Raw genomic sequence first — 13242 nt, 5'->3', positions numbered from 1 at the left:
TTCATAGTATTATTGTTCACATTTTCCCTCAGTTTGATTGCTTAAAAGCATATGAAACAAAAACATTTGCATTTCCTTTTTACTGATGAGAGTAGGAATCAAGGTATAAAGCAGTTGTTAAAAGACCTATTTGGTGTCCATTAAGTGGAAAGAAACATGATTTTTTTTTTTTTTGCTGGCACTTATCCCCTTGTTTCCACAGGAAATTCTTGATGCCTGAAGTACTGTCTGTTACATTAAAAGTCAACGTTAATTCCAGCTTAGTTCCAGAAGGAGGGAGGGGGCTTTGGCAAAGCAGAGAGGTTGACTTCTTTCCATAAGGCATAATTCCCATATGGCCCTTTAGCTCTCAGTAGCTGCTGAGCATCTAGAGATACCAGCATCTGTATGAGACATATTATCCCAAAGAGGAAGCACTTTAAATTTTCTGCTTGGACTTCAGCTTTCCCAAATAACTGAATTGCTATATTTTCATGTAACTCAAAATGTTTTGTCTAAGTATAGATTTGCTGCATCAGGATCCCACTAACTAGTTTTAGAGTTTTCTAATTGCAATTTGGACGTCATTTTTAATCCCTAAAAAGTAGACTAACTTTTTACCCCCAATATCATGCTAAAACAAATAAATTTTTTAAATTGAAGTGTACCAAATGCTTGATAGGACACAAACTTCAATGTCCAGAAATACTTTTAAAACATGGCAGGGCCCAAATAGGAGAAGGTGAGAGTAAGGAAAATAATTGGGGATGATAAATTTGAGGTATCAGGAGCTGCAACAGGTAGTTTTAGATAAAGGACAAAAACAAGATATGTAAACTATGAAGAAAAATGTTAATTATAAAAGTAAAAATATAAATTATAAAAAGACAGGAAAACAAATTACAGCAATGGAAAGTAAATCCAGGAGTCCAAACACATAATCAGAGGTGGTAATACAGGGTTTGGATATCAATTAATTTGGTAACTTTTGTAGTCAGAACTATCCTTTGAGTAATGTTTGCAGTTGTGTAAGAAGAACCAAGTTAGGATGGAGTGAGCAGAGATGCCCATGGACTATGCCACTCCAGCAGTAGCTTCACATTTCCCTTGCAAATGTGGCTGTTTCACCACCTGAATTGTCAAAGAGGATCCAGAAGGCGTGGTCAGACAAGAAGGCAAAGATAGATGGAGAACCCCTAACTGCATGACTAAACTGAGGATTTTCAGAACAAAAACAAATGCACAAATACTTTTAAAGATGGAGAACAATTCAGAAGAAAATCTAGCCAATATCTTAATTTTATGGATAGGAATGTGATTCCTGAACTCATTAAGATTTCAATCTGAGGCCCAGCCATGATCCTCAGCCTTTTTGGCATGAAGGGACCAGTTTCATGGAAGACAGTTTTTCCACAGACCATGGGCAGAGGGAATGGTTTCAGGATAAAACTATTCCACAAGGATCATGCAACCTAGATCCCTTGCATGCACAGTTCACCAAAGGGTTCAGGTTCCTATGAGAATCTAATGCCACCACTGATCTGACAGGAGGCAGAGCACAGGTGGTTATACTCACCTGCTACTCACCTCCTGCTATGCGTTCCAGTTCCTAACAGGCCACAGCCCGGGGTTTGGGGACACCTTTATACCACCCTAGTGGTTTGAAACTCAGAAGATGCATGTCTGATTTACCTGCAGCAGGGACTGTTACAATACACATGGCCAGTCCCCACTCAAGATATACAGAAAGAAGAGGAATATTATGTGTATTTTAGAAAGTTCTCCCAAGTGACTTTGGTACATCTCCTGGTGGAAAAGCACAGCAATATGGCATTCAACTTCAAAATAGAGAAGCCCTCTGCATAGAGCAGAGTGCAATAAATCTGGAAAATAGTACATCCGGAACAGTAAGACTGCCACTGAGGATTAAATCGGTGTCTTATTTATTTGCATCCTTGTAGTTAACTGGTCAAATCCATTAACATCAACTAGAAGACTGGTAACCCAACATGGCAGAACTAGTAATCAGTCTAAGATATTGTCCACATGAAAGCAGAACTGCTTGGTCTTTCAGAAATAATACAATATTATGAACTCTACAAGAAAAAGCTCATTCTAAATATGAAGTCCTTAGAAATATTTTAGCTTTCCCTGGGAGATTTTATCCAGGATTCATGGACCGCTTAATTAGTGGTTTGCATTGAACTCTTTTCTAATATAATAATGCATTTGATGAGTTAAGGAAATATTTTCTACTGAGTAAAATTAATATCAAAGTTAAATTTTCAAATGTTCTTTTTGGAGATTCTGACTTTTTTCTCTTCTTGCTGTGCTGTTACAGAAGTGGAACATCGATCAGTTAAAAAGGCTGGCATTGAGGTCCAGGAAATCAAAGGTAGGTAAGATTCCTCTTATTACTAATAAAACCAAAGTCTAGCTGTGTTGAATTCTTTTATGGCCCTTGACTGCAACTTAAAAAATTACCAGGCTAAAAATATAATCTGGTAAATTATCAATGACTTCTGCTATGTACTGAGCCTTTAAACCTGTATGTTGCCACTTCTCTTTTTTTGATAAATGGAGCAGTCATAATGAGTTCAAATTACTGATTTCAAGTGATGGAAAGTGATTGAGGATACAAGAAATCTATAACTAGTGAGCCAGAGATATTCAGAGAAGAAAAGAAGTCAGCCACTTTGGGGAGTACATTAACCCCAAGCAGGTAGAAAAATACCATTTGGCATATTGGAAAAACCTTTTCTTAATATGCTCTATTAATATAAAGGAATGACAGATATCTTTGGTGGGTCAGTGCTATAATAGTATGGAAAGATTAGCTGTTTCTTTAGCTTCTATCTTATTCAGCTCCCATGATTTACTGAGGGCCTTTTGTGTGTAAAGCACTATCGCAGGTCTAAGGGAAATGAGACTGCACCTGACCTTATAGCCTTATAAGGAGAGAGGGGGAAAGTTACATACATATACACATACACAAATAAGCATATCACTGGTATATAATATCAAGACTAGGGAAATGGGATTTAGCTATTGGTAAGCAACCACTGGGTTCATATGGAGTCCCTGTCAACTTATTTTGTCTCTTTCCTAGGATCAGTTTATGTTTGTACATTCTAACATCTGCAGGGTTTTGACATGTCATTTCCAGTTAAGGACTCGCCATGAGTTTCTCATGCTACCTAATATTTAAGTAGCAAGGGGATTCCATTATTAGTTGCTTTACAAATGATTCACCTAGACATTCAGACACAACCCTAGGCTTACTTGTTTTCTTTTCTCATCAAAGCAGCTGGAAAAGAAATGAAAAGCAGCAACAGGAAGGGGGAGTTTAAGGATTTTATGTAGACAGATAAGAAAATACAGCCAGCTCAAGGGGTGATATAATATTATAAAACAAATGGCAATTGTTTGGCATTTGTAGAGATCCTACCCAAGTGACACTATGAAGTGACATTCATATCACACTCATATACTAAGGAAGGTTCTTGTCCCCCTAGTTTTATGTCTTTGCTATATATAGAATTGTTGGCAAGTTCTGTTTGTCCTGGAATAAAAATGTTGGGAAAGATCATACTGTTAATAGTAGCTATCACTTACAGAGCAGAAACAATGGGCTATACAGAAATTATTACATTTAATCCTTATGCCAACCTTGTAATAACTGCTATTATCCCCATTTTACATATGAGGAAATTGAGGATCAGAATTACTGTAAATATTAGACAGTAAATATTAGAATCAAGCTTTAAACCAAAATCTGTTTGGTACCAAAGTCTGCACTCTTAACCACTATTGCTATACTGCTGAGGAGAGACTGATACCACCAGTTCATTCACTATAAATTCTTCCAAGAACTGCAAGTTGGGAATGGTTATAGTTTACTCTGAAACCTCTAGAATTTTAAAATAGTCTCAGATCATTTCTGTTTAAATAGATCTCACCAAAAAATTCTAGGTGGTACTGGTTGGCCAGCTGAGAACAGCTTAGCCATACTGACCTCACCTTAGCCGGTCAATGAAGGATGGATAATGCTGTCATATAGGCGATTTCCTCTCTCCCATGTGCACACCACTGAGTCCAATTGGTCAGAAACCTTCTGACTTTGTGGTCAAACCCAGCAGTTCAAACAGTAAATTTTACTGAAATGTCTTGCCTTGACAGTCCAGTTTTCATAGTTACCCAAACTCAAATGAAGTTGTCTCTTCTTCTTTGAACCCATGTGACTCTCATTAAACCTTTTTTTAGATTATATTCTTATTACAAAGGGAATGTAAATCATGCTGGATTTCTAGATCTTATTTTTTTATCAATATCTTGAAGCTTAATTCAAACAACCCTTTATAAAAGAGAAGGGAAAACACAGTTTCAGACTTAATAGCCTTGTAGTTACATGTTAATTTTAAATCCCCAAATTTGAGTTGCCTTTGATAACACTTATCCCTACTATGAATAGTCATATAACTAATTACTATTAAAAAGGTTTCAGAACCAGTGTTCTAAGGAAGTTGTAAGGATAAGATAATTTGAGATGATAAAAAACTAATGAAAAGGATTTAAACTTTCTAATAAAGTTACTAGAGATAAAACAGGCATACCAATATCTCACCAAAGCATAGCCCTCACCCCTAGGCACCCCCCCCCAATATAAGATGATAATGGCCTTAAATCACTTTCAATAAAACTTTTAAAAAATCAAAAAACCTCTTTAGTGCAGTTAGCTTTTTAGGCCTTATGGTAATCAACACATTGTAAGGAAGCACATTACATTTAAGAAAAAAAGAATGATCTCATTGGTACTATATGCACTTTTCATGTCCTCTAACCAGTTACTTCCTAGTATGCCATTTGCCTTCAGGCCTTCAGTTCTGTCTGTGATGAACTGGGATACAATTGCTGTATTAAGAATGCCCTTCCCTTCCTGTCCCAGTTATTCCAATTCCAAGTGGTCTCTAGACTTCTCTTCTGTTAGGGGGAGACAGATTTGCACATACATATATATGTGCACTCACAAAGGAATGCAGCTAGCCTCCCTTTGTAAATGCATTGCTTTAAAGAAGAAGAAAAACTGTCATACATCAACTTTTAGAAAATTTGTTTATTTCCAAATATCTATAGAGATGCTACAAGGGCTTGCACTCTTATACAATTTTAAGACATGTTTATTCTACCCAGAATACACCTGGCACTTTATATGACAAAAGAATGGTCATTCTAGGTGCTTCCTATTTTCCAGAAACCTAGTGTTCTGGCTAATCTTAGAGCTTCTTCTCTCTTCATTCATCATGGATGCTCCAAATTATTGGGATTTTTAATAAAAGAATTTAGGATAAAGAGTGAAAGTGGCAGAATTTGGATTCTTCTTCATGCTTTCAGTGGAATTCTTAGACTCTTAAGTTATAACTATTGTTTTAGGCATTTTACCCTACATATAAATGCTCTTGTGAAGAGTAGCAATATTGTATATTTTCTTCAGAATGGAACATTTTAAATTTTTAGCCTCCTTTTTAAAAATACAGAGCATCTTTTAAATCTTAAATATATTTCAGCCAGTTCCAAAAGTTGGAATGTTTAAGTATTTTTAGTAGATAACACTCAAAATATCAGAAGTGATGTGAAAATCAAGAATTTCTAAAGTGCTGTATATGTATTATATCTTAGCACGTTCATTGCCTCCTTCTCATTACTTTCTATGAATGCTAAACTGATTCTTTTAGTCTTTCACCTGTATCATCCACAGTTCCTTCCATTTAATGTTGCCCAATTCTGCTTCTGCCTTATCCATGAAACTAGATATGACCTAGTATACCCATTGTATATTAGGTGCATATAAACTTACTAAGTGACAGGCACTAACTACTCTGGTAATACCCACTTAAAACAGGAACAACTCCTTCTTCCAAAAGGAACAAGTTCTTAAATGCCAACCTACATCTTTGGCCTATGTTTTTTACTCCCATGATCTATTTATTGCAACTGTCTTATTTAAATATAGAATAAGCTTAAATATAGAGCAATTTTGTATATCTTTCCTATAGTAAACAAAAAAAGACAAAACAATCAGTGGTCAGAAAGAATAGAAATCACACCTGTATTCCCCTCAGAAACTAGACATAGAAAAGTTATATTTGAACCATTTCTAGGTCTATGAACCAGCTCCTTTCCTTCCCTCCCTTTCAAATTTCAAGAGTCACTTGAGTGGACAAAAGAAAATAAAGGATAATGTCCCTTTAGCCATAGTACAGGGAAGGAAAGGACTATGAGGTCATCTACAAAATGGTGATGATAATAATAGTGCCTACTCATAGGCTTGGTGTGATGATTAAAGGAAAACGATGCCTGATGATGGTGTAAGTACTCAATAGATGTCATTGAGACTGTAAAAGACGCTGGCTCAGAATGTTGAAGCCAAAAGTTGGAACCTACCATCGGTTTGTATTATAAATTATGTTGACAGTGTCTTAAATAATTTGAGAAACATTTATTCAGAGGAGTGTCCAGCGAGCTACTAAGCTGAGTCTATACCTACTAAACATTAACCAAAGATTTTCCTGATTGTGTTATCCCTACCATTTTGTCAAAATCTTCTTGAGGCTTTACAATGCATTCTATATTGTAGGGCAGAAGGGCATACCAAGAAATTGAAATTTCAGAAATGCATGACCTGTGAGTCTTCCTGCAAATGTGGTTCTAACTTTTAGTATGGGCAAGTTCTTACCAGCCTTTGTACACTAGAGTAGGGCAAGGATGTCTCAAAGCTCAACCTCATTTTCACGTCATTAGTTATTAAGATCACTGCAGCAGCTTATATATATAGAGATATATATATATATAATAACTATATATATATATAATAATTATATATATAGTTTCATTGTATCAATTTCTCAAACAGTACTTTAGGCTTGATACCTATCCAGTACCTGCCAATGTTACAGAATACTTTTAGTTATTATAATAGTTGTTAGTTATTTTCCTCAGTAACAAAAAGATATACAGTTCATCTGTCTGTACTCACATTTTGCTGAAAACAATATAAAAGAGCCTGAAAAGGACATAGTTCCTTTTTTCTTTTGTAATCCTAGCATTAATGTGTGCAGCATACATTTGAAGTATCAAAAATTAATTGAACATGAAAAATATTTTTAAACTAAAGATACAAGGAAGCAAACACTTATTATATGCATTTTTATAACAGACATTTACACCCAACAGTTTTATGAAGGAGGTCCTATTATTAAAATTTTATAGATGAAGTTACTATGGCCCAGATAATTTAAGTAACTTGCCCAAAGTTATACGGCTAGTATATAGGAGAATTGGGATTTGTACCCAGGTTTGTTTGATTTCAGTATGCACACCAATTCTTTCCCTTACACAGTACTGCCTTGGTAATTTTACCTTTGGAAAACTACAAAAGGATATATATTCTGTGGAATTATAGCTAAAGAGGGTATTAAAGGTAGAATAAAAGAAAACTAATTTGAAGGTGAAAAACGATTCAGTGGAAATAACTAATCACAATGCCTGCTGCCAGCTTGGTAGATTCAGGTATTAAAACATGAACCCCATGTACACTGGAGTCAACAAGTTCTTTGTGAACAGTTATTGATTTGAATGGGTAGGGGTGGGTAAGGGGGGTTTGAAATCTTTGAGTCAGTTGAATATTGTGAACTCTTCTTTCCCTGAAGAAGCCGAGGCAGTTGTTGAAACCAAAATGGAGAACAAACCCACCTCCTCAGAATTACAGAAGATGCAAGAGAAACAGAAACTGATCAAAGAGCCAGGCTCGGGAGTACCTGTTGTTCTCATTACAACCCTTCTGGTTATTCCGGTGGTTGTCCTGCTGGCCATTGCCATATTTATTCGGTGGAAAAAATCAACGGCCTTTGGAGGCAAGTAAAATGAGCCCCGTGAACTTGGAACCTGCCTTTGAAAGAGTGTTTGGCCTAATTATCCTCAGGAGTTTGCTTGGGATTTTTTTCACTGTCTTTGTTTTTTTGTTTTTAATGCTCTCTACCATTTTTGACATTATTGTCTGTGTTCCAAATATTGCCCCTAGTTAATATTACAGTAAAAAATAGTATCTGGAGACTCTGAAATTTGTATATTTAGATTAAAATATAACCTTTAATGCTACCTTTTAGCAATTGGCTTAAGCCCAATTAATGTCTCCATATGAAATTGTAGGTAGTAGAGTCAGTATAAATTAGCTGAATGACCAGAGGAGGAGATACCTGCTGTTAAGAAGAGGCCCAGTCCTCAAAGTACCTGGGTCAGTTTTTCAGGTTGTGATTTTCTCCCATTAGGCTGGATCTAGCTCCTAGCTACATGACCATGTGCAAGTTACTTAATCTCTCCAGACCAGTTTTCTCATAAAAAAGTGAGGATAAAATAGTTACCTTACAAGGTTGTACAAATATTAGATGAAACAATGTACATAAGCATTTATCAGGATACCTGGAACCTAAGAAGTACTCAATTAATACCACCAATGGTTATGATGAATAATCATTGGTAATGTAATAAAAGGCATAAGAAGTTATAAAAAAACACTTGTCTTAAACCTTAGTTTTCAAGGAAAATTAATTATTTCTATAACAAACCATTTGATAGTTTTTGAATAGTCATAATTTAGACCATCAGCCTTCCATAACTGAACAAGGCAGAGTCTAATACCAGAGTTAATATTTTATGAAATAATTATCACAATACAGGATCCAAGAGCTGAGTTTATTTTAGGACATCTAAATAAATAAACAAATAACCCAAATCATGCTTCTCACCTCTCAGTAGCAGTTCCTTGGCTGGGTCCCCAAGTCCTAGAGCAAGTCTGTAGTTGTGTGTGGGAAGAAATCCATGGACCAGGGAGACGGGGAGCATTTGATCAAGAAATAGCATCTGATCCTATTTCAGGTCAAGGCAGCCATGGCAGGGATTCAGTGCCCTTGGCAAAGCCCTGACACAGAAAAAGGCATGGAAACAGAAAACAGAAAATTCAACTTAATATGTTGTAAAAGGGAATTTTTCTTGGACTTTCTTTTGCTTTCCATCTGCCATTAATAAATCTCTGCAAAAATAGAGTTAACTCTTCCCAAAAAGGACTTCTATTGAGTCCATGTTACAGATCTGGAACTGTCATAAGTAGGGGCAAAGAGAAATAAACATAGTAATTGTCTTCATGGTGATATATACATGCTTCAAATGAGAAAGAATCCATATCTTGAGTACTGATATGTCCCCAGCACAAATAATAGTTCCTGATACTAGTGGTTTAATAAATTGTTGTTGAAAGAATGAATAAATAAATCAACTGAGCTCACAAAATAGATAACATATGAAAGAGACATGAAACAAAAAAATTATAGTAGAGGGTAGTAAGTGCAGTGATAAATACACAGCGTAGTAGGAACAGTGGGGCCTAGGGGCAGGTGGCAGGAATGGTGGTAACCAACCCAATCTGGCAGAAGCAGTGGCTAGGGAGTAAGGAAGGTTTGGTCTCTCCTGTTTGCTGTTAAGCACATGTGACACAGCACTGTTACATGATGCTGACTACAGGAATGTGTTAGGAAGGCAGAAACCCAGGTCAAACCCTAGAAAATTGCCATTACTTGATCGGGTTTTACTTAGAAAAATTGCACTTTCATATGTAGCAGTAGTAGTAGATCAGCTTCTCACTTTTTTTGCAAATTTGTCCTTGATAGATCTTATCCAGTTTAAGGTTATTAAAAACCCTAATAAAGGACCTTCCATTTATTCATCATTCTTTATTATGTATTGACTCCATATCAGACACTGTGCTAGGCACAGGGGGATACAAAACTAAGGAATATCCTTGCAGAACTTACAATCTAATTTGTTGGCTTTCTAACAGTCTTACCAGATTCTTCTTCCCTTCTTGCCTATTTCTTTCTACATCACTGTCTTCTCCCTTTTGTCTAATCTGCCACTATCTTTTTCCATGATGCTGCCTTCAGCCCTGGTTAAAGACCTAACAGGACAACCCCAGGCCTGATTTTCCTGACCATAGCCCTTTAGGGAGTGATGAAGCCTGGGAAAGAGTACAGGGAGAGACACAGCGAGGGAAATAATGAAACCCATTAGGAGTTCTGCCTCCCCATAAGGAAAGAGAGTCTATGCTTTATGGAGATAGGCAGTCCTATTGGGAACATGTAGGTCACCTACTATGCTTGGAGAATACTCAGCGCGTGTCATGTCCTTTCCCTTCACTTATGTCTTACATAAAGAAGAAATGACATACATGGATCCAAAGCTTTCTCAAGCAAGACATATACTGTCAGTAGAAATAGTAAAGCTGAAGGCAATTATTCCTAAATTATAATAACCAAAGATTGAAAAATTTTACAAATTATTGGTAACAATTCTTTCCTCATTTAAAAAAAGCTATGATTTATTGAGAATTTACCTGTATATCTACAGGTACTGTTATAAATGTGTCACATGCAGTGTCTGATCTCAGCCTTACAGACAGGGATTCTCCTTGATCTTTCTTTTCTCAGAGGAGAAAACTGAAGCTCAGAGAAGTAATTTATCAAGATCACACAGCCAGTAAGAGACACAGGCAGAGTCAAACCCAGCTTGGGCCCTTTATGTATGTCTCGAAAATATACCGCCTTTCTTAAAAATTAGAATTGCATACAGACAAGAGCCAGGTCTTGCTTTATCATTCACAAGTTCCTGAATTTAAGTTGGAAGTTGAGTGCATGGGTTGAGGAAGATGACTGGGACTCATTTTGAAATGTGCCATCTTTTTTTAGCAGATTCTGAACACAAACTCGAGACAAGTTCAGGAAGAGTACTGGGAAGATTTAGAGGTATGCCATGACCTTTTAGAACCCTTTATGTTTGGTTCAAAGTCAACAAGCACATGTCTTTTAAAAAGCAAGGAGATATTTCATATTTTGTCTCTGAAGATAAAGCACCTTGTATACAGCTTAGCATCTCCCAGAGTAAATACAGAATGTACACCGTAAACTAAACTGAAGTGCATGGGTCTGGCAGCAGATTTCCCAGTTTTATTTTTCCCATTCTGCATTATCTAATTCTCTTCCCCTGCCTTTTACTTGGCTTCATTTGTCTTCAGCAAATTTTCTGTCACTCCTGTTGGCATGTCAATGTTTGTCATAGTAAAGATGACCTTTTCTTAAAGTCATTGAACTGAGGAGCTGCTCCAGGGAGGCTAGTTCTGGACAGAGAGCTGGAGAAAAGCAGGAGGTGAAATATGAAATATTCCCACAGAAATACATAATACTTGGGAGCTTTTGTTTTTCTTCTTTCTTTCAATAGTAGCATCTATATGGCTCTGAAGGATAGGTCTCTTTATCTGTTTTTCTATTTTTTAAAATAAATAAAATAATCTCCCCTTTCCCATCCCCACCTTCTGACTTTGTTTACCATTTAAGAATTTACAAGGAAACAGAATCACTGCTGCAAACTTAATCCAATTTGTTATTGTTTGGTTTTTTCCAGGAAAGGGAAGTGGAGGCTTAAACCTTGGAAATTTCTTTGCAAGCCGTAAGGGTTACAGTCGAAAAGGGTTTGACCGGCTTAGCACCGAGGGCAGTGACCAAGAGAAAGAGGAGGATGACGGAAGTGAATCAGAAGAGGAGTATTCAGCACCTCTGCCTGCACCCGCACCTTCCTCCTCCTGAAAACCAAGCTTTGATTTAGATTAAGTGAGATTTACCCAGAATGTCAGATTCCTTTCCCTTTAGCACGTTTAAAGTTCTGTGTATTTAATTGTAAACTGTACTAGTCTATGTGGGACTGTACACACTTTATTTACTTCGTTTTGGTTAAGTTGGCTTCTGTTTCTAGTTGAGGAGTTTCCTAAAAGTTCATAACAATGCCATTGTCTTTATATGAACATAGACTAGAGAAACAGTCCTCTTTTTCCATCATAGTACTAATCTAACTATGGAAGATTTGCCCATTTACACTTTGAGACTTTTTGGTGGATGTAAATAACCCCATTCTTTGCTTGAACACAATATTTTCCCAATAGCACTTTCATTGCCAGTGTCTTTCTTTGGTGCCTTTCCTGTTCAGCATTCTCAGCCTGTGGCAGTAAAGAGAAACTTTGTGCTACATGACGACAAAGCTGCTAAATCTCCTATTTTTTTAAAATCACTAACATTATATTGCAATGAGGGAAATAAAAAAGTCTCTATTTAAATTCTCTTTTAAATTTTCTTCTTCAGTTGGTGTGTTTCTGGGATGTCTTATTTTTAGATGGCTACACTGTTAGAACACTATTTTCAGAATCTGAATGTAATTTGTGTAATAAAGTGTTTTCAGAGCATTAGCTGTCAGAGTGTATTTTCCAGTTTTTGCATATTTGCAAAAATTTGCAAATATTTTACATGCAACTTTTATAATAATTACACAAACCCACAAAGATTAGAGAAACTTACTCAATGTCTTCCACCAAAATAAATGTGTGTATTGTACAAAATTTAGAAGATACTTTGTTAGGTAGCCAATATAAATTAAAAACCAGCCTGAGTTTACATACATTTGTAAAGTCAGGCTCTTCTAAAATCGAAAGAGGGTTTTTGCCTACATATCAATCAAAGGATAAATACTTTAATAAAAGGTGGTCACAGAGGAAACCTGTATCTCAAATTACATATGCAAATGATCCATCAGTAGGGATCACTAATAATAGTTTTCCTTTTAAAAAATAATTTCAGGCCAGGTACAGTGGCTCAAGCCTATACTCCCAAGACTTTGGGAGGCCAAGCAGATGATCGTTTGAGGCTAGAAATTCAAGGCTGCAGTGGGCTATGATCAATCCACTCTACTGCAGCCTAGGCTGCAGAGTGAGGTCCTTTCACTAAAATAAAATAAAATTCCCATGCATCCATAGGAATATATTCATCTTTTACAATGACTGCAGATTAGTTTTAAAACATCTTTTTCATAATTCATCAATGCAAGTTAGTAAGAACCAGATAATTTTCCACTTTAAAATGACAGGAATCTAGAATTCTTTTTCAAAAATGCCAGCCTGTTTTTCAGGTATCATAGTAGTAGTTGGAATAATACAGATATAATTGACTAATCGTAAAGTACATGAGAGTACAGAAGGGAAATTGGGAAACAGTAAGTCTGCTAGGGCATTACAATCCTGTCCTAGCACTCCACTTTTATTCTGCCAACCTGGGTTAATTGAAGATGGTAGCCTGGAAAGTAATGAACATTGACTTCAGGCAATCTTTCCACTGA

At 36.3% G+C, this 13242-nt stretch overlaps 1 protein-coding gene across 1 annotated transcript in view; it reads left to right on the top strand.

Moving 5' to 3' along the window:
- PAM (peptidylglycine alpha-amidating monooxygenase) overlaps nucleotides 1-12319 on the top strand; it is a 279448-nt gene extending 267129 nt beyond the window's left edge. The window contains exons 23-26 of the mRNA XM_012001518.1: nucleotides 2321-2374; nucleotides 7686-7889; nucleotides 10773-10829; nucleotides 11485-12319. Coding sequence (XP_011856908.1) covers nucleotides 2321-2374; nucleotides 7686-7889; nucleotides 10773-10829; nucleotides 11485-11666 — 497 coding nt within the window. The 3' untranslated portion in view covers nucleotides 11667-12319. The remainder of the gene's footprint in view (nucleotides 1-2320; nucleotides 2375-7685; nucleotides 7890-10772; nucleotides 10830-11484) is intronic.
- The last annotated feature ends 923 nt before the right edge of the window (nucleotides 12320-13242 follow it).

The sequence above is a fragment of the Mandrillus leucophaeus genome, unplaced genomic scaffold (genome assembly GCF_000951045.1).
Source record: "Mandrillus leucophaeus isolate KB7577 unplaced genomic scaffold, Mleu.le_1.0 Scaffold662, whole genome shotgun sequence".
Classification (NCBI taxonomy): domain Eukaryota; kingdom Metazoa; phylum Chordata; class Mammalia; order Primates; family Cercopithecidae; genus Mandrillus; species Mandrillus leucophaeus.
The sequence above is the reverse complement of the archived record's forward strand: the minus strand, read 5'-3'. Positions and strand labels throughout refer to the sequence as shown.